General features: G+C 42.5%; 1 protein-coding gene, 1 long non-coding RNA gene and 1 other non-coding gene across 5 annotated transcripts in view; 1 reads left to right on the top strand and 2 right to left on the bottom strand.

Moving 5' to 3' along the window:
• Positions 1-1,941: 1,941 nt before the first annotated feature.
• On the top strand, positions 1,942-2,055 carry trnal-caa (transfer RNA leucine (anticodon CAA)). The gene is made up of 2 exons: positions 1,942-1,979; positions 2,021-2,055. It is a non-coding gene; the product is annotated as a tRNA-Leu (tRNA).
• A 14,053-nt stretch (positions 2,056-16,108) lies between these two features.
• On the bottom strand, positions 16,109-19,229 carry LOC132386094 (gastrula zinc finger protein XlCGF26.1-like). The gene is made up of 2 exons (XM_059958394.1): positions 18,048-19,229; positions 16,109-17,738 (listed from the first exon to the last, which is right to left on the bottom strand). The coding sequence occupies exons 1-2, from the start codon at positions 19,203-19,205 to the stop codon at positions 17,028-17,030; spliced, it is 1,869 nt and encodes a 622-aa protein (XP_059814377.1). The 5' UTR covers positions 19,206-19,229; the 3' UTR covers positions 16,109-17,027.
• A 44-nt stretch (positions 19,230-19,273) lies between these two features.
• Positions 19,274-24,539, bottom strand: part of LOC132386091 (uncharacterized) — a 42,740-nt gene continuing 37,474 nt past the window's right edge. For all 3 annotated transcript variants that reach the window (XR_009509401.1, XR_009509402.1, XR_009509400.1), the window contains exon 3: positions 19,274-19,656. This is a non-coding gene — a long non-coding RNA (uncharacterized LOC132386091). The remainder of the gene's footprint in view (positions 19,657-24,539) is intronic.

Genomic DNA, 24,539 nt, shown 5'->3' with positions numbered 1-24,539 from the left:
ACTCATAAAACCACAATAGTTTAATTCTGCATCTGTCCTGACTGAAGTCAGCCGTGACATTTTCGCTGACTATTAACGCTACTTTTCCTGCTTTAGTCCATCCCGCTCTATCACTCTGAAACAAAGGAACTCAGGGATACTGAAATGCCAGACCAGACTCTTCTGCAACCAAGTCTCATAAACGGCTAAGTTACCATGATACCAGGTTTTGATCCTAGCCCAAAGTTCATCGACTTATTCTCCGATACTTCTGCGACTGAAGTATACGCAGTGCAGAGCACTAGTCGTACCTTCCTGCCTTTGTGTGAGATCTTATCAAAATGTCGGTACAATCTCTCCACTAACTGTTCTGGCACGCTCGTTCCCACCTCCCTACAAATGTTGTTTAAACTTAATCATGCAGCGCCAGCTAACCTTCGGCAGGATATTATCATTTCTAGTTCACGTGCAAATCGTCTTTATCAATGGGTCTCAGGTTCCCTGGAAGAGAGATCAATGATCCAAAAAATCGTATGGCCTCCCTCCTGCACCAGACCATTAGCCACGTGTTAATCTGCATCATATTTCCTGTACTGGCCTGATAAGGACGCGGCACGAGTCGCTGTCAGAACCCCGAAGATCCTGCCCTACACCTCAGCACCTAAATCTCTGAATTTCCATTGCAGGAATTCGTCACTATTCCTACCGATGTCATTGGCACCGAGCTGGAGCCAACCCCTGTCGGCTCACGCTCCTACTGGAGAATGTTCAAGACTTAATCCAAATAGTCCCTGACCCTGGCACACGGGGGGCAAAATACCATCCAGGAATCTGTTCTTCCCTTACCAGTCTGAGTCACAGACCATACTCAGTGCCAGAGATCCGACCTCTATGTCTTTCCCCGTCCAGGTCATCCAACCAGAAACGGCATCCAGGTGTTGCTGACGGTGATGGCCTTAGAGATAGTCTGCACTGGGTCTTTAAAACCTTTTTCCTCCTGATTGTCACCCAGTTTTCTGTGTCCTATCACTCTATATGTTCCGGTCCATCACGTCCGTGGCTCTGAATGAACCGGAGTTCATCCAGCTTCAACACCAGCACCCCAGGGCGGATTGTTACACGCTGCAGCTGTGAGCACTTCCGGCAGGTGTCTTCATCAGGAACTCTGGAGGCCTCCCCGTCTTCCACATCCCGCGAGGAGCCTTTTACTGAGTCGATGGCGTCCAGAGCCTGTTCCTGCCTTATTTTAATGTGTTCAGTGCCGTTAACACTGGATCAGAGAACCTGAGCGAATTACGTTCTCTAAAGCGTCTCATCTCTCAGAAAGGCCGCTGCTCTAACGTCCAAAACACCCTGCTTCTGTTTCCTCTCCGTCAGATTAAACATTGATCTACAAGCCCGAACAACATTCTGACTGTAATAACTCATCCATGACGGAATGATGAAACAAACACAGGAGACCAAACGGCCTTTCTGCACGATGTCTTATGTTCTTGCGGAACTTGTCACATCTTCGCTTTATTCCACAATCATCAGATTATTGGGCCTTGTAGTCTACTTAACAGCATCCATCTGTAAAGCAGCGCTGCTCGGTATCATTGAACAACCTGTATTCAGTTTCTTTTGACATTGTTGCGATCAACTCCCACCCAGTTTTCAGATTCAGTCCTGTCTATAAACGTTTATTTCTCTGCTTCCCTAAATGTAAAATTATTGAGTCTTCCAAGCGTTCTCATCCATCTCAGCAAACATCCTTCACAGATTCTTGCCGATTCGCGTCTCACGAGTCTTCGATTTGGAATTGTTTTACAGCTTCACTTTCCACAGAAGTTGCCTAACCTGAGAAAATTGTAACACTCTCGCTTTCATTTCCGATTGGCAGGTCGATATGCGTGATTGTGTGTATATAACTTTGCTTACAAGTCAGGCATTCTTTCCGTTCTCAAACACACATCAAAAGTTGTCAGGATGGCCGAGTGGTCTAAGGCGCCAGACTCAAGGAATGAAAGTCCTTCCACCAAACGGGAGTGTTCTGGTCTCCATCTGGGGTCGTGGGTTCGAATCCCACTCCTGACATAATTTGTCTTTAAGTATTCAATCGAGGCGACGTTATTTCTGCAAACAAACCTTGGGTTGTTTGAGGTGGATTAGAAAAACTGTTGGAGGATAAGATTATGTTCTTGACACTGTTCATCGCATTACAATAGATCACTCGACACCGAACTGTGGGTAAATGATTTATTCAGAAACAATTTCACGGTGAAGGATCTCGTCCCGAAACGCCGACTGCTTACGTCTGTCCATAGATGCAGCCTGGTCTGCTGAGCTCCTCCTGGCATACTCAGCTGATCAATATAGTTTCTAAAGTGAAATGATTGGTCGTCGGAATATTCAATGGATGGGCATGTAGTGTACACTATCACCTTTTGATCAAAAGTCCGGTGTCGTAGATTCACTAGGTTGATTCCTGGGATGGCAGGGCTGTCTTACGCAGAGAGATTGGAGAGATTGGGCTTGTACACGCTGGAATTGAGGAGATTGAGAGGGGATCTGATTGAAACGTTTAAGATAATTAAAGAATTTGATAGGATTGAGGCAGGAAATATGTTCCAGATGTTGGGAGAGTCCAGTACCAGAGGGCATGGATTGAGAATAAGAGGTCAGTAAGAGGTAATAAGAGGTAGTAACTGTTCTTGAACGTGGTGGTGTGAGTCCTGAGGCTCTTGTACCATCTACCCAATGGCAGCAGCGAAAAAAGAGCATGGCAGGATGGTGACGACCTCTGACATTGGATGCTGTTTTTCTATGACAGCGTTTTACGTGGATGTGCCTAATGTTTGGCAGAGCTTTTCCCGTGATGGACTGGGCAGAATTCAATAAACTTTTTAAAGATTTTCCTTCAAAGGTACGGTATTTCCGTACCACGTCTCAATGCAGACAGACAATATACTCTCTACGAAACATCTATAGAAGCTCATCAAGGTTTTTGTTCTCACGCTGAATCTCCGCAGTCTCCTAAGAAAGCAGAGGAAATCGTAATGTCAACAAATTAAAGATACAGACGCGCCCCGCCTCTGATCGTCCAAGGAGAACTGGCTCAAGAACCTCAGGTTTTCCCTCTGCTGAAGACAACAATGGTTTTGCCGACATAAAGTTATGGGGTGTTGGCAAATCGTGTTTATAACATCCCCTCTTAGTTGAAATGTATGCCCTAAGAGAGGATCGTTTAAAGACTTGTAAACCCTGGAATGGAGATAACTTTTGCATGCACTACCAATATCTATGCCTGAAAATCTAAGAAACGACTGTCGGATTGCCCCTCACCTCCGATGCTCCAGAGAAAAAGAACAAGTTTGACTAAACTCTCGTTATTGCACAAACCGTCTATTTCAGGCAGCATCTTGGTGATGCTCTTCCGCACACTCTCCGAATCCTCGTCATCCTTTCTCTGGAGGATGGCCTGAACGGGGTGCAGCACAATTCCAGTGTTGTGATGCTGTACGCTCTGATTCCGCACATGTTCGGCAACCTGAGAAAATGCATCACGTCCATGTTCATTTAAAATCCCAGGATATAGAGTGTGTTTGTATGTATACCCTCTCATCAAAGCAGTCATTCAGACTATTCCGAAATTCAGCTGTTTATCTGGCATGTGGAGAGAGTACTGCAGAGCGGTCAGGGTGGCCGAGTGGTCTAAGGCGCCATACTTAAAGCGAGTAAGTCGCATCCTAGTAAACGTGAGTGTTCTGATCTCCAACCGGAGGCGTGGGGTCGAATCCCACTCACGACAAATACTCTGTTTTCCATGTGCTGTTTTTTTATAATGTAATCACTGTAATTTTACTGCAGCGATCAAAGCGTGGTATGTTTGGGAGTATGAGAAAGACACAATTAACATAAAGATTTTGTTTTAGTCACAACAGAGAGCAGAACAGGTTACATGGGATTCGGGCTGCGGTGTTTGATGAGAAAGAGGCCTCGGTGAGGAGTGTCTGCATCACCTTCTCATTCAGACACGTTGCTGGTCTCTGTATTGAAAAGGCATTTTACATCGTCGTTCTCAAACGTACATCTGCCGCGGAGCTCAGTAACGTGTGCTTAACACCTTTCTGGATTTGGGAATATCGGATTGATCATTCCGGACTGGATTATATACACTTTGCATTGTTTAACAGGCCACTTTTCCTTGTTTTGCAATGCAGATACTTTAAGTCGTACAGCATGGAAAATAGCCTTCGGCCCAATTGGTGCAAAGTTCAAAGCCGAAAGTAAATTTTGCATCACAGCATATCTGTATGCATATATCACCATTTGCAGCAATGAGATTGACATTCCTGCGGGCATCCGAGAAACACAATAAAATCCATGAAGGACCGCACTAACAGGACGGTCAAAACACTCAACGAGTACAACACAGCAATCTGTGCAAAGTCAAGTGAGAGAATAATGGTGATAGCAATATTAATTGTTATTTTACGCAAATATCCAGGGCGACTATGAAGCTCACTGGAGTTTGTTTAGATTTAACCTCTCTCAGAGACAACCAGATGAATTACACATTGACAGAGGATCGAATATGCACGATTTGGAATTATTCATGTAAAGCTGAAACACAATAGATAGTAAATATGATTTCAAAAGCTATAAGAACACAATCTGGACAAAATAAGCGTGTTAGATTAAACATAAAGAGAGTTGCAATTGAGGTAGCGTAATATATAACGGAACTGCAGGATACAGTACAGCTGATGGATGAATACTCTTATTTTATGTGTTAATGATTTGGATGCTGGAATTGATGATCATACGGACAGGTTTGTGGTCCAGATGATGATAGGAGGAGGTGCAGGAAATCTGGAGGAAGTAGAAAGTCTACAAAAGGACAGAGGAAGATGAGGAGAATGGGCAAAGAAGTGGCAGACATAAAACACTGCCACAAAATGTATGGTGCTGCACTTGAGCAGAAGAAATAAAATGGAAGGCTATTTTCTAATCGCAGAGAAAATTGGAAAATCTGAGGTGCAAAAGGACTCAACGTTGTTCGTCCAGCATTCCCTGAGGTGAATATGCAGCTTGCGATAGTGGTGAGGAAGGCCAATGCGATGTTCGCGATCATTTCCAGAGGAATGGAGTATGGATGCAGCGATGGAATTTTCAGGTTTTAAAATGCACTGTTGAGGCCTTACCTCGAGTATTGTGAGCAGTTTGGAGCCCCTTGTCTGAGACAGGTTGTGCTGTCACTGGAGACGGTTCAGAGGTGGTTTAGAAAATTATTCCAGGGTTGAAAGCTTTGTCATGCATGTGACGGTTCTGGGTCTCTACTCAGGGGAATTCAGGAGAGTGAGTGGTTCGCGCATCAAATCACCCCTTGGAGAGTCTCTATCACTCGTGTCACCCAGCTGACTACTGGACCGTCTCTCCCGGTGTCTGTCACTTGTGTCTCCCGGCGGCTTAGGCGCTCCTGCTCCATGACAAAACTTAGCTTCCCTCTGTTTTATCAGCTGCGGATGAATGTCAGGAACCCCCGCTGGAACCAATCAGAGAGACCTCTCTCGGAAATAGATGCCCTCGGTTCCTCTAATACTGTGGCAAGTACTCTTGGAGAAATCAAACTCAGAACTGCAAGTGGAAAAGGCGTCTTCACGTTCCAACACGTTATCAGTTAATCTCCATTTCCCTTCCTCGAACATTTCAGCAAATCTAGGTTTTCCGGTCGCTCTAGCTGCTCCCAGAATGTAACATGACAGGATTCGACGGGATGCACCTCACAGTTCCTCCTTTCCGCTCATAATCCTACTTAGCAGGAACTTGCACCGCCTTAAAAGCAGCTCTGAACACATGGTGAATGGACAAATTGCTCAAAAAGTTCTCTCTACTTCTCTCTTTGCTTGCTCCTTGGAACCTTCTCACAAGAATAAAAAAGTTCCATCCGTTTCCATAGTCTCAGTTACTCCAACATCTGCTTCCATAAATGCCAGCTTCAACGAAAAGTAGCCATTGTATGGGTACTTATCAGTACTAAGCCCCAGAATTCCAAGGGCACTAACAGGCACCAGTGGACACGGTTTGAAAATGACACTAGAAGACACTAGACAACAGGATATGATAGCACAATACAGACCCTTCGGCGCTCGATTTTGAGCCAACCCATAAATGTATTTCATCCATTTGCCTGTGCAAGAGGCTCTTAAATACCCCTAATGTTTTAGACTCCACCACAATCCCTGGCAAGTCATTCCAGGCACTCACAACCGTCTGTGTAAAAAAATGTCTCCATAAACTTCTAGCCCTTAAATTAACTGTGTATGCATGCCCTCTGGTGTTTGTTATTCGTGCCCTGGGAAACAGGTACTGGCTAGCACCTTATCTATGCCTCTCATAATCATGTAGACCTCTATAAAGACCCCTCTCATCCTTCTATGCTCCAAAGAAAAAAGTCCCAGCTCTGTTAATCATGCCTCATAACACTTGTTTTCCAATCCAGCCAATTTCCCTGTAAATCTCCTCTGCACCCTCTCCATAGCTTCCACATCCTTCCTATAATGAGGTGACCAGAATGGAATACAATACCCTAAGTGTAGTCTCACCAAAGTTTAGTAGAGTTGCAACATGACCTCTCTACTCTTGAACTTAATCCCCCTATTAAAGAAGCCTAGCATCCCACAGGCCTTCTTAACTATTCTATTAATCTGTGCAGCGACCGTGAGGGATGAATAGATTTGAACCCCAATGATCCTCTGTTCATACACACTCTTAAGTAACCATTAACCCTGTGCTCAGCCTTCTGGTTTGTCCTTCTAAAATGCATCATCGCACACTTAATCGGATTGAACTCCATCTGCCACTATTCTGGCCAACTCTGCTTCCTGTACATACCCTCTTGTAACCTTCGACAATCTACATCTCCATCCACAACTCCTCCAAACTTCGTGTCATCCGCAAACTTACACACCCATCCTCCTGCGTCTTCATCCAGGTCATTTATAAACATCACAAAGAGCAGGGGTCCCAGGACTGATCCTTGCAGCACTCTACTAGTCACCGACCTCCAGGCGGCATACTTTCCTTCCACAACTCCAGTAACCATTTTTTAATCCAAACAGCAAGGATCCACTGATCCCGTGCCTCATTAATTTCTGGATGAGTCTCTCGCGGGGTCAAATGCCTTGTTAAAATCGATGTCGACGACATCTACCGCCCTACCCTCCTCAATTTATTTTGTTATCTCTTCAAAAAACTCAATTGGGCCCGTGAGGCACGATCTTCCCTTCATAAAGCCAGGTCGACTATACTTGAGGAGTCTGTACTTCTCCAAATGCTCGTAGATCCTATCCTTAAGAATCCTTACCAATGGTTTGCAGACCACCGACGTAAGACTCACTGGTCTATACCAGGTCTCACCAGGTTTCTCTGTTACCTTTTTTAACAAGGAAACTACATTAGCCGTTTTCCAATCCTCCGACACCTCCCCTGCAGCCAAAGAGGATTCAAAGATCATAGCTACTGCTCCAGCGATCTCTTCTCTCAATGCCACAGCAACCTGGGGTATATCTCGTCCGGACCTGGGGATTTGTGGTTTTTCAAAAGATCCAACACTTCTTCTTCCTTAATCTCCACATTCTCCAGCATATAGGCCTGTTCTATTTCGACCTCACCCTGATCAAGATCCTTTTCACTTATGAATACTGAAGCAAAGTATCCATTTAGTAACTGTCCAACCTCCTGCGCCTCCAGGCACATGTTGACCTCTTTATCCTATTGCGGGCCCATCTTCATTATTGTCATCGTTGCTCTTCACATACGCATAGAACACCTTGGGGTTTTCCTTAATCCTAAACGCCAAGGCCTTCGTATGCCCCCTTCAAGCTCTCCTAAATCCTTTCTTAAGCTCCTTCCTGGCTACCCAATATTTCTCATGAGCCTCTCCTGCTTCCTGCTTCTTATATCGAACATATGCTTTCTTCTTTCTCTTGACGAGTTGCCTCGTTTTGTCAGCCACGGTTCCCTTTTTCTCCCACTTTTTCCTTGCCTCAGTGGGATAAACCTATCCTGAACCCAGCCCAAGTGTTCCCTAAACTTCCTTCACATTACTTCTGTGCTTTCACCTTTGAACATCTGTTTCCAATTTACTCCCGCTAGTTCCTGCCTCATCCCTTCAGTTAGCCATTCCACAGTTAAGCACTTTCCCATTGGCTGTTTATCCTTTTCCATAGCAATACTGAAGCTAAGGGAGTTGAGGTCACTCTCACCAAAATGATCTGCCACCTGATCCGGTTCATTACCTAGAACTAGATCCAGTATGGTTTCTCCTCTCATCAGCCAGTCCACATACTGTATCAGGAATCCTTCTTGAACACACCTGACAAATTCAGCTCCATCTATCCCCCTTGCAGTCAGGTGGTGTCAGTCAATGAGGGAAGTTGAAATCACCCATAAGTACAACCCTGTATTTCCTGCACCATTCTAAAATCTGCCTGCTTATCTGCTCCTCGGTGTCCGAAGGGCTAGTTGGGGGCAGATAGTCTACTCCCAGCACACGTGATTGTTCCCTTCCTATTTCTGACTGCCACCCACACCGACTCAGTGGACACTCCCTCTGCAGCGTCCTCCCTTTTCTATAGATGTGCAACTATCCCTGACCAGTACTGCTACTCCCCCCCCCCGCCCTTTCTACCTCCCATCTTATTCCTTTTAAAACACCTCAACCTCGGTACCTCCATCAGCCAATGCTGTCCTTCCTTCAGCCAGGTTTCAGTAACGGCCAGTGTCATAACTCCACATACTGATCCATGCTCTAAATTCATCCACTTTATTCCTAACACTCTTAGCATTGAAATAGACACATTTCAACCCCTCTGTGGCTACATTTATGTTTTATCGCCTGCCTGTCCTTCCTCACCAACTCAGAACACATAGTATCATGCCCTTGTCCTTGTACCCTAATCTCTGCACTCACATTCTGATTCCCACCCCCTGCCAAACTAGGTTAAACCCTCTCCAACAGCTCTAACAAACCTGGCCGCCAGGATATTGGTCCCTTTCCTTTTCATGTGCAGCCGGTCCACTTTGTACAGGTCAGACCTTTCCCAGAAGAGATCCCAATGTTCCAGAAGTCTGAACCCCTGTCCCCTGTACCAACTCTTCAGCCACCCATTCAACTGCCATGACTTCCAGTTCCTACTCTCTCTGCCTGAGATTACCCCCCTTGCTTTTTACCTTTTATATTAACTCTCTATATTCCTTCTTCAGGACCTCATCCTTACTCCTATCTATGTCATTGGTCCCCACTCGGACCACAGCTGACTGCTCACCCTCTTTCCTGAGAATACCGAGAACTCGATCCAAGATATCACGGACCCTGGCACCAGGGAGGCAACACACCATCCAGGATTCTCGATCTTTCCCACAGAACCTTCTATCAGTCCCCCTAACTATCGAATCCCCAATCACTACTGCTCTCCTCTTTTCCCTCCTTCCTTTCTCAGCAAAGGGGCCAGTCACTGTGCCGGAGACACGACCACTACAACTTGTCCCTGGTAGGTCATCCCCACCAACAATCTCCAAAACATAAAACTTAATGTTGATGGGAACGGCCACAGGGGTGCTCTGCTCTCTCTGTCTATTCCCCCTCCCTCTCCGGATAGTCACCCAGTTAGTTACCTGTCTCCTGACTTTTAGGGGAGACTGTCTCCCCAAAACTTCGATCTATTACTGCCTCTGCCTCCCGAATGATCCGAAGTTCATCCAGCTCCAGTTCCCTAACTCAGTTTGACAAGAGCTGAAGCTGGATGCTTCCCTTGCTGGTATAGTCATCAGAGACAATTGTGCTGTCCCTGACTCCTACATCCTACAATCGGAGCACTGGACTACCCTATCTTCTGCCTCCATCACCAACTCCTAAGTTAATTAAATTAATTAAAGAACCTTACCCGGCCTTACCCACTGGGAGCAAGTTCGTCCTCCGCCTCTGCTCGCCAAAACCTCTCGAGTCAAAGCCTCAAAGCTCCACTGCTGCTCAGGCCCCACTCATTCACTGGCCGCTCCAGTTGATCTACCCCTCTTTTTATTTGTTTGTTGAGCTATTCAATTTATGATTACCCAATCAGACTGCTTGGTCACATGACCTCGATTGCCCAATCAGCTGCTTTCTGCTGAGTCTGAACTACTCAAATCTTTTCATTATTATTGTCCAAAATAACAAGAGTACATCAAAGTAAATAACACTTACAATGCGTCAAGGAAAAAAAAACATTGTTTTAAAGATTGAAAAATATGGTGACACAAAAAAAGGAAAGAAAAAAAAAAAACACTAAAGCAAAGAAAAGTGAGGAAAAAAATACTAAGAACTCAACCCCGGAGCCATGCGTTATAAAAAAATGCTTCTAAAGATAACCAGCAAACCGCCAGCAAGAAAAAAAAATACAATTAGATCATGGAGAAAATTAGCAATTAACTCAAATGGTAATAACGAGAAAATGAACACCTCCTTTTCTCAAAATCAAACACAGGTTCAAAGGTTCAACTTCTAATTTTCTCCAAACTAAGACATAGCATCACTTGGAAGAACCATTGTAACAGAGTGGGAGCCGACATATCTTTCCTCTTCAACAGAATGGCCCTCCTAGCTATCAATGTAACAAGCACAATAACATGTTGGTCAGACAAAAAAAATAGCTTGGATATTTTGAGGAATTATTCCAAAAAGTACAATTAATTTGTTAGGTTGTAAACTAATTTCAAGTGCTTTAGAAATTGTAGAAAAAAACTGACTTCCAGAACTGTTCCAGTGTAGGACATGTGTGTCAGTGTAGCTGTCTCAGTTTTACATCTATCACAATAACTATCAACATCAGGAAACATTTCAGACAATCTCTCCTTCGTCCAATAGTAATGATGTACAACTTTAAATTGAATCAGTGCATTACTAGCACAAATCGAAAAAGAGTTAACCAACTTCAGAATCCGTGTCCAGTCCTCCGTCATAAAAGTCAAATTAAGTTCCAGTTTTGTTTAATCTTAAATAAAGGACACTTATCCCATTGTGATAGTAATTTATAAATTCTTCCAATGGAAACCTTCATCAAAGGGTTCATACTCGTAATAGTACCTAACAAGCCGGCATTCAATATGTAAGGAAAATTAGTTAAATGTTTTTGTAAGAAATGTCTAACTTGAAGTTATTGTAAAAAGTGTGAGTACGAAACAGAACATTTATCAACTAATTGTTCAAAAGGCATCAGTCTATCTTCTTTAAATAGATCCAAAAAAGAATTAATACCTTTATTTTCCAAAGTAAAAAAATTGGATCACAGAATGCTTTAAAAAATTATAATAAATTAAACTATAAAGTATAATTTTTTTTAGATTAAAAAATTACAGAACTGGAGACAAATTTGTAAAGAATACTTAATCAGAGGGTATAAATTTAAATTAGCAACTTTAGCCAATTGTAAAGCAGCTCCCAATACCGAGGTTAAATAAAACAGTTTCACAGCTTTCAATTCCAGATCAACCCAAATTGGCTGTTCATTCTTATCAACCCAGTGTAACCAAAAGGACATACAATGCACATTAACAACCCAGTAATACATTCTTAAATTAGGCCAAGTAAGACCTCCATCCTTTTTCAATTTTTGTAAGTAACATTTACTAATTCTTGTTCTGTTATCATTTCATATAAAAGATGAGATAATAGAATCAATCCGATCAAAAACACATCATTAAAAAAACAGGGATATTCAGAAAATATAAAAATTTTGGTAAAATCAGCATTTTGACTATAAGGATGTGACCAACAAGTGAAAATGTAAGTGGGTTCCATCCACTAAATAAATACTTCATCGAATCTACTCAGGGAACAAAATTAGCTTTGTAAAGATCCTTATTTTTTTTAGGGATTATAACCCATAAATATCTAAAAAAATCCATAATGTTGAAAGGAGTATTATCATATTCAGAAACAGATTCATTAAGGAAATAGTTCATTTTTATTAAAATTTATTTTATATCCTGAAAAATCTCCAAATTCATGAAATAAATTTAGCAAGGCAGGGAGATTCCTCTGGATTAGATACATAAACCAGAAAATCGTCAGCGTAAACAGAAATCTCCTTCACAAGAATCCCATGAATATCTTTAGCTTCACGAAGAGTGATACCAAGGGATTCTAATTTTAAATTAAATAACAAAGGACTTAATAGACAACCTTGTCTTGTCCTCCGTGAAAGCTGAAAAAAGAGATCTACAATTATTAGTAATAACAGAGGCAATAGGAGTTTTATATATCATTCTAATCCAATTATTTAAATTAACACCAAAACCAAATTTCTCGAAAACATTAAATAAATATTTCCATGCAACTCGATTGAATGCTTTTTCAGCATCGAAAGAGATGACACATTACTGAGTTTTAACAGAAGATGGGTATCTAATGTTAAATAATCTCCAAACATTTGAAAAGGAATAACGGCCGTTTATAAAGCCTGTTTGATCTTTAAAAATAACTTTACCCTAAAAGTTTCCAACCAATTGGCCATTATCTTTGACATGACCTGAGCGTCAACATTCAATAATGAAATAGGTCTATATGAGGCACAATCAGAAGGACCTTTATCCTTTCTAAGAATTAAAGCAATAGAAGTGTCATAAAAAACAAAGTGTAAATCGCCTTTCACAAAAGAGTCCTTAAACATTTCCTACATATACGGAGAGAGCAATTTTCCAATTTTTTAATAAAATTCTACAGGATACGAATCAAGTCCAGGGGCCTTACCAGATGGCATTGAAAAAATAGCTTTATGAATTTTGGCTTTGGTAATTTGGGCATCAAGAGGTTTTTGATTCTTAACAGAAATTCGAGGAAAAACAATCTTTCGTAAAAAAAATTCATTTTAGAAGAATCGACTGGAAATTTAGATTTATAAAGTTCAGTATAAAAATCTTATTAATGTCTTCATATTCCCAAGCAAGGGTACCAACTTCCTTACAGATTTTCAAAATTTGCCTTTTGGCTCTGGCCGTTTTTAATTGACATGCAGTTTATTATTTTTATCTCAAACATATAATATTGACTTTTTAGCTTAAGCAAATAGCCTTCAATAGGATGAGTTAATAATAAATTATATTGTGATTTAAGTTCCATCCTTTGTTTAAATAAGTCAATATTACGGGAAATTGCATAAGTATTATCGGACTTTAACTTGTTTTGTAATCATATCTAATTCTAATTTAGTCTGTTTTTTTCAGGTTAGAATAAGAAATGATCTGACCACCTTAAAATGCTCTAAATGTATCCCATATGATTAATTTAGATGTACCCCCTAAGACATCAAAAAGAAAAAAAATATTTTACCTGTTTCTCAATGAAGCTAACAAAGTCTGAATTCTGCAATGATGTCTGAGACAGGTGCCAAGGTGGGTGGGCAAGGATGGCATCATCGAATTCGAAAGACAAACTGAAAGCTGCATGAGCAGAAACAGCGAGAGTGTCATATTCACAATTCTTAACAGTAGGCAAGAAGTAAGGGTCAACTGTAATATAATCGATCCTTGAATATTTTCTATAAAAATGTGACAAAAAAGAATATTCTCTGTCATCAGGCTGTAAATATCTGCATAATTCAATCAATCCAAAAATCGGTCAAAAAGGAATTAACAAGTAATGCGGAGTGATTTGGAAGTTGCTGGTTGGTTCAGCTCTTGTCAAAGGATTTAAACAACAGTTAAAATCCCCGGCCATTATTAACATATATTCATTTAAATGAGGCAGTAAAGCAAATACATTTTTTAAAAAAAGATCATCTAAGTTAGGACCATACAAATTGGCCAAAACAGCTTTTCTGTTACAAATTACTCCTTTAACAATTAAAAATCGACAAAAAAATCTGACTTAATGTCCTCTTGAATGAACAAAATATTGGATTTAATAAAAATAGACACTCCCTTAGTTTTACTTTGAGAAGTGGAGTGTAATTGCAAACTCTTCCACGATCCAAAAAACCTATTTTGATCTCCCGCCTTTATATGCGTCTCCTAGGCAAAAAATTGTACCAGGTTGAAATCGATTGATGATTTTAAAAGTCTTTTTTCATTTGATAGGATGATTCCAACCACATACATTCCAGCATATTACATTAATGAGTTTAGATTCCAAACTATAATTTTATTCTACTTTACACATGTGCCGAGCACATACCAATAAGGGATGATCAAAAATGGTGGCGATGGACAGTACAACCACACAGAAAACACACATGCTCCGGAACCACCCAATGGGACAAAAACCCTAATTCTAACCCCATCCCACTCCCCCCACAGCCCAGAAAAATGAGGCACCCTATGATAGAAAACACAACCAAGACTGCTCTGTCTGTCTGAAAAAAAAAGATTAAAAAAGGTTCTCTATCCCTTTGAATGACAGTCTCAACAAAGGAAAATGTTTACATTCCAGCATCTACAAACTATCCCATGTTTATATTTAGTCTTTTTTTAAACAAAGAGGAAACCAAAAAATTGTTATCTCTTAAAAAGAAAAAAACAGCTCCTTCTTAAACTTAACATTAAATCCCCTAAAAAGGCTTTAAATTCAGTTATAAGATGCAATAATATTCATTATATAAAAAACATATTAATATGTTGAAAAGAATTTAAAAAATAAGCAGTTATTAAAATCTAAAACATATTACCTAGAGAAACCAAGCATAGTCTTTAATAACAGATCAACACAATCTTGAAAACTAATAATATTATGCAAGTAATTGAAACCTCCGCTAAGTATATATAAGAGAAGGAAATTGCCCCATTAGAAGGAAAAACTGCCAGTTATTTAATTAAGAAAAAAACACAAAAAAAATCAAACCAGATATTAGGTTAAAGGAACAAGTCCTTTTATGTTCTTTTCCTCCGTCGAATGTCCAAATAACCATTTAAACAGTCATACTTGAAATATCAATCCTCTTACCAAAAAAACAATGATATGCAATAATAAACGTCCCCTAATCTTCTTTTAATAGTCTCTCAATGAAATGTCCAAATAGTCTTCATAAATCTTCTTTCCAAAATGCTATTATGCAGATAATATGCCAGACAGTTCAATCGGCAGTCGCAGCAGATATAGTTTAAACAAACGCCAGTGCAACTTTCTGATCACAAAATGTACGAGGAGGAGAATCAGGAGGAAAAACTTTAATTCTTGTTGGGTGACGCAAGGAAGGAAACAATTTCTTATCATATGCCTGTTTCATTACCAGAGCAAATTTTGATCTTTGTTCCATTACCTCCTTTGAATAAACTTCATAAAAACCAAGCTCAGATGTCTTAAATCTAAAAACTCTTGTTTTCTTGCCTGTCACATTATTTGACCTTTAATCTTAAAATAATGAAAACAAACCAGAAAAGCCCTTGCTTTATCTGGATCTTGAGATCTCAAAGTAAAAGTTCTGTCTGCTCTTTCTATAGTAGGCGGCTGTGATAATATAGAAGGAAATAAGGGTATGAGAAAGCTTACCAATGTAAGCAGTTAAATCTCCATTTTCAACTCCTTCCTGCAGCCCAACAATTTGTATATTCCTTCGGCAAGACCTAGTTTCGAGGTCTATAATCTTATTTAGATATCTTTCCAAACGAGTTTTACTTCATTTTACTTTCAAGCAATTTTTGCTTAATTATCTTCAATTCCTCTTTGTGTGTAGTGACTTGAGCTTCCAGATCCTTAAGTTTTCCCAGAAATGACATCATTTCATTACTATTCTTTTTAAGTTAGTCTTTAAGTGAACTGTTTCAAAGCCATATCTTCAGCCCACAATGGCATTTCATCAGATCCTTCCTTTTGCATCTTTCCTTTCCCGTTGCCTTTATCACTAGGTTCAGACAAGTATTTCCCACTCCTCAAAGACATATTGTTCCCCTTCAAAAATCAGCAACTCAAGATATTAAATTTGGTTTAAACTAGGGGGAAAGGGACAAAACTAGCAGCTCAGAAACTGATGTTACTCCATTCACAGACAGGCGTAGCCTCCAGGAGCTATTCACATCTTGATTGACTTGATTGCACAATCCATCTGCCAAAACTACTTGAGCCAAAGCCTCAAAGCTCCACTTTTTTACTGGCCACACTCCACCCCTGTCAATATTAAACTCCAGTCCCATTAAAGGTGAATATGCAGTAGAAGAAACTCCTCCTGTGCCCAGAACTGAATGCGGTGAGCAGCAGCAATAATTGCAGAGTTCAGCACTGATAGTCACTCTCAAAATAGCTTTAGCAACAGTGATGGACAAATATCCAGCATGCAACTTATTGAAACTTTTTCCGCTGTGTGAAGCCGGTAGTGTGTCACAAATGTAACAGGCTGTGAGATTTCACTGCTAATGTAATGGTGTCTGTGTTATATTTCACTGCAGAGCTAATGATTTCTCTGCAGCAGCAATGTTTAGCTTATGACTAGAAATAACAGGGTTTTGGAGTGCCTAGCTATCCAATGATAAAGATATTGTCCTTTCCTGTGAGTCTGGAAGGTAGATTTTCACGGTCTTTTGCCAGGGAGAGATGAGAAGACACAAATGGAGAGAAAGGGCCCTTTTACCTTTATTTGTTTCCTTTACTAATCCCATAGTCAAAGTAAGAAGTAAATAGCTCAATTGTTTAATCGCATATTGTGTACCATTTGTTATTTTTGGGGTACTGATTTGTAACAGGGGACACATCATGCAGCATTCACACAAACGAGATTTCTTAGGTTTGGCCAAGCTCAGGGGCTATCACCCCCTATATTAAGTTGCTAGCTGAAGCAAGAGTTACATAAGGTTAAATGTCCTGAGTGAATCGCTCCCCACATTCACAGAAGGTGAATGGCCTCTCCCCACTGTGAACTCAATGATACACATTTGGTTGATTTTGCTGATAGAATTACTTCCCAAAGTCTCAGCAGCTGATCGGCCTCTCTCCTGTGTGAACTCGCCTGTGTGTCTGTAGATGAGATGACTGAGTCAATACCTTCCCACACACTGAGCAGGTGAACGGCCTCTCCCAGTGTGAACTCGCTGATGTACCTTCAGTTGGGATGAGCAACTGAATCCCTTCCCACAGTCTGAGCAGGCCGCTCGCCAGTGTGAACTGACTGGTGGCTCAGGAGGTTAGATGATTTAGTGAATCCCTTCCCACACTCTGAGCACGTGAATGGCCTCTCCCCAGTGTGAACTCGCTGATGTACCTTCAGTTCAGATGAGCAAGTGAATCCCTTCCCTAAGTCTGAGCAGGTGAATGGCCTCTCTCCAGTGTGAACTCGCTGATGTACCTTCATTTGAGATGAGCAAGTGAATCCCTTCCCACAGTCTGAGCAGGTGAACGGCCGCTCGCCACTGTGAAGTGACTGGTGTCTCAGTACGTGAGATGATTTAGTGAATCCCTTCCCACAGTCTGAGCAGGTGAACGGCCTCTCCCCGGTGTGAACACGCTGATGTATCTTCAGTTTAGATGAGCAAGTGAATCCCTTCCCACAGTCTGAGCAGGTGAACGGCCTCTCCCCGGTGTGAACAGACCTGTGCAACTGTAGGTGGGATGATTTAATGAATCCCTTCCCACATTCAGAGCAGGTGAATGGCCACTCCCCAGTGTGAACTCTCTGATGTTCCTTCAGTTTAGATGACTGAGTGAATCCCTTCCCACAGTCTGAGCAGGTGAACGGCCACTCGCCATTGTGAACTGACTGGTGGATCAGTAGGTGAGATGATTTAGTGAATCCCTTCCCACACACTGAGCAGGTGAATGGCCTCTCTCCAGTGTGAACTCGCTGATGCATCTTCAGTTGGGGCAAAGAAGTGAATCCCTTCCCACAGTCTGAGCAGGTGAATGGCCTCTCTCCAGTGTGAACTCTCTGGTGTTCCTTCAGTTTAGATGAGCAAGTGAATCCCTTCCCACAGACTGAGCAGGTAAATGGCCACTCCCCAGTGTGAACAGACCTGTGCAACTGTAGGTGGGATGGTCGAGTGAATCCCTTCCCACAGTCTGAGCAGGTGAACGGCCTCTCCCCAGTGTGAGCTCGATGATGAACCTTCAGTTCAGATGAGCAAGTGAATCCCTTCCCACAGTCTGAGCAGGTGAACGGCCGCTCGCCAGTGTGAACTGACTGGTGGCTCAGTAGGTCAGATGATTTACTGAATCCCTTCCCACAGTCTGAGCAGGTGAATGGCCTCTCTCCAGTGTGAACTCGCTGATGTTCATTCAGTTTAGATGAGCAAGTGAATCCCTTCCCACATTCTGAGCAGGTGAACGGCTGCTCCCCTGTGTGAACCCGCTGGTGTGCCATTAGGGTGGATGACCGAGTGAATCCCTTCCCACAGACTGAGCAGGTGAATGGCCTGTCTCCAGTGTGAACTCGCTGATGTACCTTCAGTTGGGACGAGTAAGTGAATCCCTTCCCACAGTCCGAGCAGGTGAACGGCCTCTCCCCAGTGTGAACTCGCTGATGTACCTTCAGTTGGGACGAAGAAGTGAATCCCCTCCCACAGTCTGAGCAGGTGAACGGCCAGTCCCCGGTGTGAACTCTCTGATGTACCTTCAGTTTAGATGAGCAAGTGAATCCCTTCCCGCATTCTGAGCAGGTGAACGGCCTCTCCCCAGTGTGAACTCGCTGATGTACCTTCAGTTGGGACGAAGAAGTGAATCCCTTCCCACAGTCTGAGCAAGTGAACAGCCTCTCTCCAGTGTGAACTCGCTGATGTACCTTCAGATGGGACGAAGAAGTGAATCCCTTCCCACAGTCTGAGCAGGTGAATGGCCTCTCTCCAGTGTGAACTCGCTGATGTTCCTTCAGGTTAGATGAGCAAGTGAATCCCTTCCCACAGTCTGAGCAGGTGAACGGCCTCTCTCCAGTGTGAACTCGCTGATGTACCTTCAGATGGGACGAAGAAGTGAATCCCTTCCCACAGTCTGAGCAGGTGAACGGCCTCTCTCCACTGTGAACTCGCTGATGTACCTTCAGTTGGGACAAAGAAGTGAATCCCTTCCCACAGTCTGAGCAGGTGAATGGCCTCTCTCCAGTGTGAACTCTCTGATGTTCCTTCAGGTTAGATGAGCAAGTGAATCCCTTCCCACAGTCTGAGCAGGTGAACGGCCATTCGCCAGTGTGAACTGACTGGTGTCTCAGTAGGTGAGATGATATAGTGAATCCCTTCCCACAGTCTGAGCAGGTGAACGGCCGCTCGCCAGTGTGAACTGACTGGTGTGCCATTTGGTTAGATGATCGAGTGAATCATTCCCCACAAATTCAGCAAATGACCAGCCTTAGCCCAGTGTGAACTGACTGGTGTCTCAGTAGTTGAGATGATTTTGTGAATCCCTTCCCACAGTCTGAGCAGGTGAACGGCATTTCTCCAGTGTGAACATGCTGGTGTGCCATTCGGTTAGATGATCGAGTGAACCATTCCCCACAAATTCAGCAAATGACCAGCCTCTGCCCAGTGTGACCTGACTGGTGTGTCCACAAGTGGGATAACTGACTGGATCCCTTCTCACACTTACAACAGGTGAATGGCCTTGTCCAGTGTGAACTTGCTGATGTACCTTCAGTTGAAATGACCGAGTGAATCCCTTGCTCCTCTTCTTAAATATCTGGACAGAGACAGCAAAACTGGCGTGTTGTGTTCGAGATTCCCATAGACAAATTCCTTGTCATATTTAACCTGTAAAAACATATACAAAATCGATCAATGGGTGTGGAACAACATTTCAGATGAGATCACTTGAGTTGGCAAGGTGTGAGCTGACATCACACTGTTACAGTAAAGTTCAATCCAAGTTGGAGAGAGAAATCATCTTCTAACTGGGCACAGTGCTGGTATCTGGAATGATCGTCAAACTCTCTGATGCTCTTCCTGAATCTATAACATAGGGGCAGTTCTGCCATTTCCAACCTGTGATCTGGCTCAGTTGTCTCTCTCCATTGGTTTTATTCCCTGTTCCCAATGAGCCGCATCGGTGCTCATTGCCTGGTCCCACAGGAACTGAAACACTCTCTACGCACCCACCATTTTCTGTTTAAAAAAACTTACCCCTGACATCCCCTCGGTATCTACTTCAAAGCACCTTAAAACTATGCCCCCTTGTGTTAGCCATTTCAGCCCTGGGAAAGAAACCTCTGACTATCCTCTGATCAATGCCCCTCATCATCTTTTCCACCTAAAAAAAATGCTCTAAACATAAACAAGGAAATTATACATTGCTTTGAGGATTTATTAGAAGTCCACAAAACTATGAGGAAAACGATAGGTTAAATGCCAGCAGCTCTTTCCACTGAGGTTGGGTGGGATGACAACCAGAGGTAGTGGGTCAGTGGGGAAGGTGAAAATTTAACAGGAACATGTGGAAAAGCCCTTCACTGAAATGGTCGCGAGAGTGTGGAATGAGATGCCAGCACAAGTGATGAATGTGAGCTCGGTTTCACCATTTAAAAGAAGTTTGGATGGGAGCCTGGATGGTAGGGGTATGGAGGGTGATGGTCCCGGTGCAGGTAGATGCATTCGACAGCTTAAATGTTTTTTTGGCATTGACTATATGGGCCAAATAGCCTGTTTTTGTGCTGAACTTCTCCATGTTTCCATGATGTCTAACTTGCTTCAAAGGGAAAACAAGTTGGAGTGACAATGGAACAGCAATGGCTGGAGTTTCTGGCAGAAACTCGGGAGTTGAGTGATCGATACTTACGAAAGAAGTGGAAGCATCGGAAAGGCAGGAGGACACAACCATGGCTGAAATGAGAAGCCAAACAGAGGGCAAACAAAAGAGCAAAAACTATTGGGAATCTTTTAGGAACCAACAGGAGACGACAAAAAAAAAAGTCAGATGAGCTCAGGAATTGGAATGATGATTAATGAGTCAGTCGTTAAGGAGTCTTGGCAGCACCCAACAGTCTGAGGCATTTAGAGGAACAAAATATCTGGGGCCTCAATATCTCTTGAGAACCAAGGTTCTCTGCACCATTTACCTTTCAACTTTTATTTTGACAGGCACATACAAACTCCACACCCTCAAAATTTCACTTCTGAAGGCCTCCCACTTACAAGTACTCCTTTGCCAGAAAACAGCCTGTCCCAAACCACACTTGTCAGATCCTTTCTGATACCATCAAAATTGACCTTTCCCCAGGTCAACCCATGGTCCAGACCTCTTTTTGCATATTTACTTTCAAATTCATGGCATTATGATCACTAGTTTCTGTCAACAGCCCTGGGTCATTTCCTAACAGCTTATTGCACAATTTACGTCGGGAATTCTACGTCCTGATTAAGGGCACATTTGACATACTCTGCCCCATCTAGTCCTTTCACAGTATGGGAATCCCAGTCAATATCTGGGAAGTTAAAATCACCAACTGAATCAACCTTTGTTTCTTGGCATGGTCTGCGATCTCTCTACAAATTTGTTGCTCTAAATATCTCAGACTGTTGGGTGTAACCAAGTCCCAGTAATGGCTACAATATCATATTTCCCTGTCCTGAGCTCATCTGGTTTTCCTACGATGCTTCTTGCATTGTGATATACACAGCTCAGCACATTCATCACACCATGCTCAACCATTTGATTGCTGACTCTGTCTGAGGTCTGAACAACATCGGACTGGTGTCAAGAAAACAACCTCTCAATCATTGTCACAAACCCAAAGGAGCTAATTGTGGATGACAAAAGGAATGGAGACAGGCTAACCCCTATTGGCATCAATGGATCTGGGGTTGAGAGGGTCACCAAGGATCTGACATGGTCTGTATTTACTAGCTGTGTTGTGATAAAAACACAACAGCACCTCTTTCACCTCAGACGGTTGAAGTTTGGGATGGGGACCCAAATCCTAAGGAGTTTCTACAGGAACACAAATGAGGGTATCCTGACTGGCTGAATGACAGCCTGGTAAACTGCCCTTTCCTTAATTGCAAGAACCTACAGAGAGGGGTACGCACAGCCCAGCACATCTCTAGATGTGAACTTCCCACTATTCAGGACATTTGCAGAGGCAGGTGTGATAAAAGGATATTGAGGACCCAATTCACCACAACCACAAACTGATCCTGTTGCTACCATCCAGGAAACGGTACCACAGCAAAAGGACCAACGGGCTCTGGGAGAACATCTTCCACCAGGCCATCAGACTGATTAATTGATTTCTATGTCATATTGACTGCCCTATCTACATACTATTTTTTATAAATTACTATAAATGACACATTTTCAACAGAGATGTAATGTGAAGATTTCTACTACTCATGTAGATGCAGAATGTATGCAATAAATTCAATTCAATTAACCCCTCTCCACTATCTGTTCTGTCATTCTGGTTACCGTTCCCACTACAACTTACTTTAATCACATCAACCCTCCCCCCACACTAGCATTAGAAAGCCTTACCACGAGGATATTCATTCCTTCTTGTTCTGTTCCCCTAACTAACGAATCCCCTATCACCCCATTGACTTTCCTCTGCTAATAATCCCCAACAGTTTCTGAAGTGGTCCACCTGTTGTTGTGTGGGATGGTCACAAGAATATTTTGTGAGGAATGTTTAACCTCATCCCTTTCCTCACTTTCACCCAGTTTCCTGTGTCCTGTACCTTGAGTGTAACTCATCTCACTTCACGTCATATCTATCTCCCCCTCCAACTCCTGGATGATCCGGAATTCATCCGTTTCAAGTTCCAACTCCTTAAAGTGCAGGATTACAGGCTGCAGCAGGATGCACATCTTGTAGGTGAGGGCATCAAGGACACTGGAGGACTCCCCACCTTCCCACCAATGTCCCCTCTAACTTGCAATGACCAGTGGGCACATAAATCTCATAATGTGCATTTCTTTACCCAGTGATAACATGTGCACAGTGTATTTTATATAGAGAGGTATTTATTTTAACAGCGAGCAAAGCATTGTCCATAAGAACTTTGATCTCTGAGTTAGATCAAGTTCATCTGCACTCTCACACAACCTATGTAGCAGGCTTGTAACGGGTAATGAAAACTTTTCTCACCAGAGCTTTTGCACTTTGTCTATATGCGATTTGCTTGCTAAATTACACTTTAAAATGTCAGATTCCCAAATATCACTTCGCACTTGTAAATTCTCCAGCAACTTCTGCATCGCCACAATAACCACAGGTAACATGAGTATTTCCCCTGAGCACTCCTGAGGAATTGAGGATATATAACAAAATCATTTTGAACCTTTGTAACCTCTGGCTAAAAGAATAATTGGGACTGAATAGGAATTTTGGAACTTAAGTAAACTCTGTTTTCAGCGGTTAACTAAGACAGGCACATTCCCAGTTCTCTCTGGCTTGCAGAGAGACACACTGAGAGCTGATAACATTATACATTGTACCCTTATTAGTTGATAACATTATACATTATATCCTCGTTAGTTGATAACATTATACATTGTACCCATATTTAAATAAAGGCAGGAGGACTCACTGAAAAGGACAGGAATGAACATCTGTCTGTTACTAAGTCAGGGCCTTGCAAAGGGAATAACTGATAAGGACAGAACAGCACGTGCATCTGCAATTAAAACCTTCATTTTATGAACTCTCTTATCTAAGTAATTAAGTTTTGCACCAACAGACTTGGTGAGCATACCAGTTCAAATAACATCTTGCAAATAGTAACGTATGGGGCTTAGTATGTATAAATACACGACTGTAACCTGACTGCTTACGTGCCTTCCCTTTGACAACTGGGTCTCAAACTCCTACAGGAGAATGCGCAATAAACTGTGGTGACGATAGCTGGTCTCTCGTGTTTTATTCAGATTCAACTTTAACATTTGTTGTCACGAACAGGATCCCAATATAGGGAGTGCCAAGCAGACGGGCTGAGTAAGTGGCTGGACCACTCTGGGGACTGCGGAGACCGACCAGGCGCCCAATAGGTATTTTGTCATTCTCCGTTAAGTTCCTTTCGAGGTACGGTCCCTCTCCCAAGCTGATCACATACCTTGACGGGACCGGGAAAGAATCTGTTGGGAGACTCATATAAGGTGGGCAAAATTTTACTGAGGAGGCAGATGGGCCGGGTAAATTTTAGTAAGTGGGCAGGAGGTGGTCCCAGGTAAATTTATCAATTTCACAGGAGTTGCCAGCCGTGTAAATTTATCTGATTGTTAATTGAGCAGAAGGCTTTGTGCCGGGTAAAGAACAGAGGTCAATTGCGGTCGAGTGATATGAGTGGGACAAGAGCAGCCAAACACAATATGTGTGAGAGTTTTCCAGACAAGGGAAAAGATTTGTGAATGTTGAGTGCAGCGCTGAGTAAGAAATTGGGAAACAAAATCTGGCCACTGGGGGGGGAGCCTGGGATATTACCTCATGAGAACAAGCAGTAAATTTGATATGGAAAAAGAACTGTGGAAAGAAGTGGAAATTACTGAAAAGGGAATGGAAGGATAAGGCCGATGCAAAGTGGAACAGTATAGTATTAGCAAGTTGGTGGAATAATGCATGTGACGAAGCGTTACAGGTATGCACTGCAGAAGGAACGCCAAAGGTTGGGAGAGGCTGAAAGCGGAGCATGAATGGGTGGATGGG

This window comes from Hypanus sabinus, unplaced genomic scaffold (genome assembly GCF_030144855.1).
Source record: "Hypanus sabinus isolate sHypSab1 unplaced genomic scaffold, sHypSab1.hap1 scaffold_100, whole genome shotgun sequence".
Classification (NCBI taxonomy): domain Eukaryota; kingdom Metazoa; phylum Chordata; class Chondrichthyes; order Myliobatiformes; family Dasyatidae; genus Hypanus; species Hypanus sabinus.
Note: the sequence above shows the minus strand (reverse complement) of the source record. Positions and strands in the feature narration are given on the sequence as shown.

Excerpts from the sequence above, each read along its gene's own strand:
- LOC132386094 (XM_059958394.1), bottom strand. The coding sequence starts at position 19,205 with ATGGCACACCAGTCAGTTCACACTGGCGAGCGGCCGTTCACCTGCTCA. Across the intron at positions 17,739-18,047 it reads CAGACTGTGGGAAGGGATTC|ACCTGCTCAGTGTGTGGGAA; the intron begins ACTTGCTCATCT and ends GAGAGGCCATTC.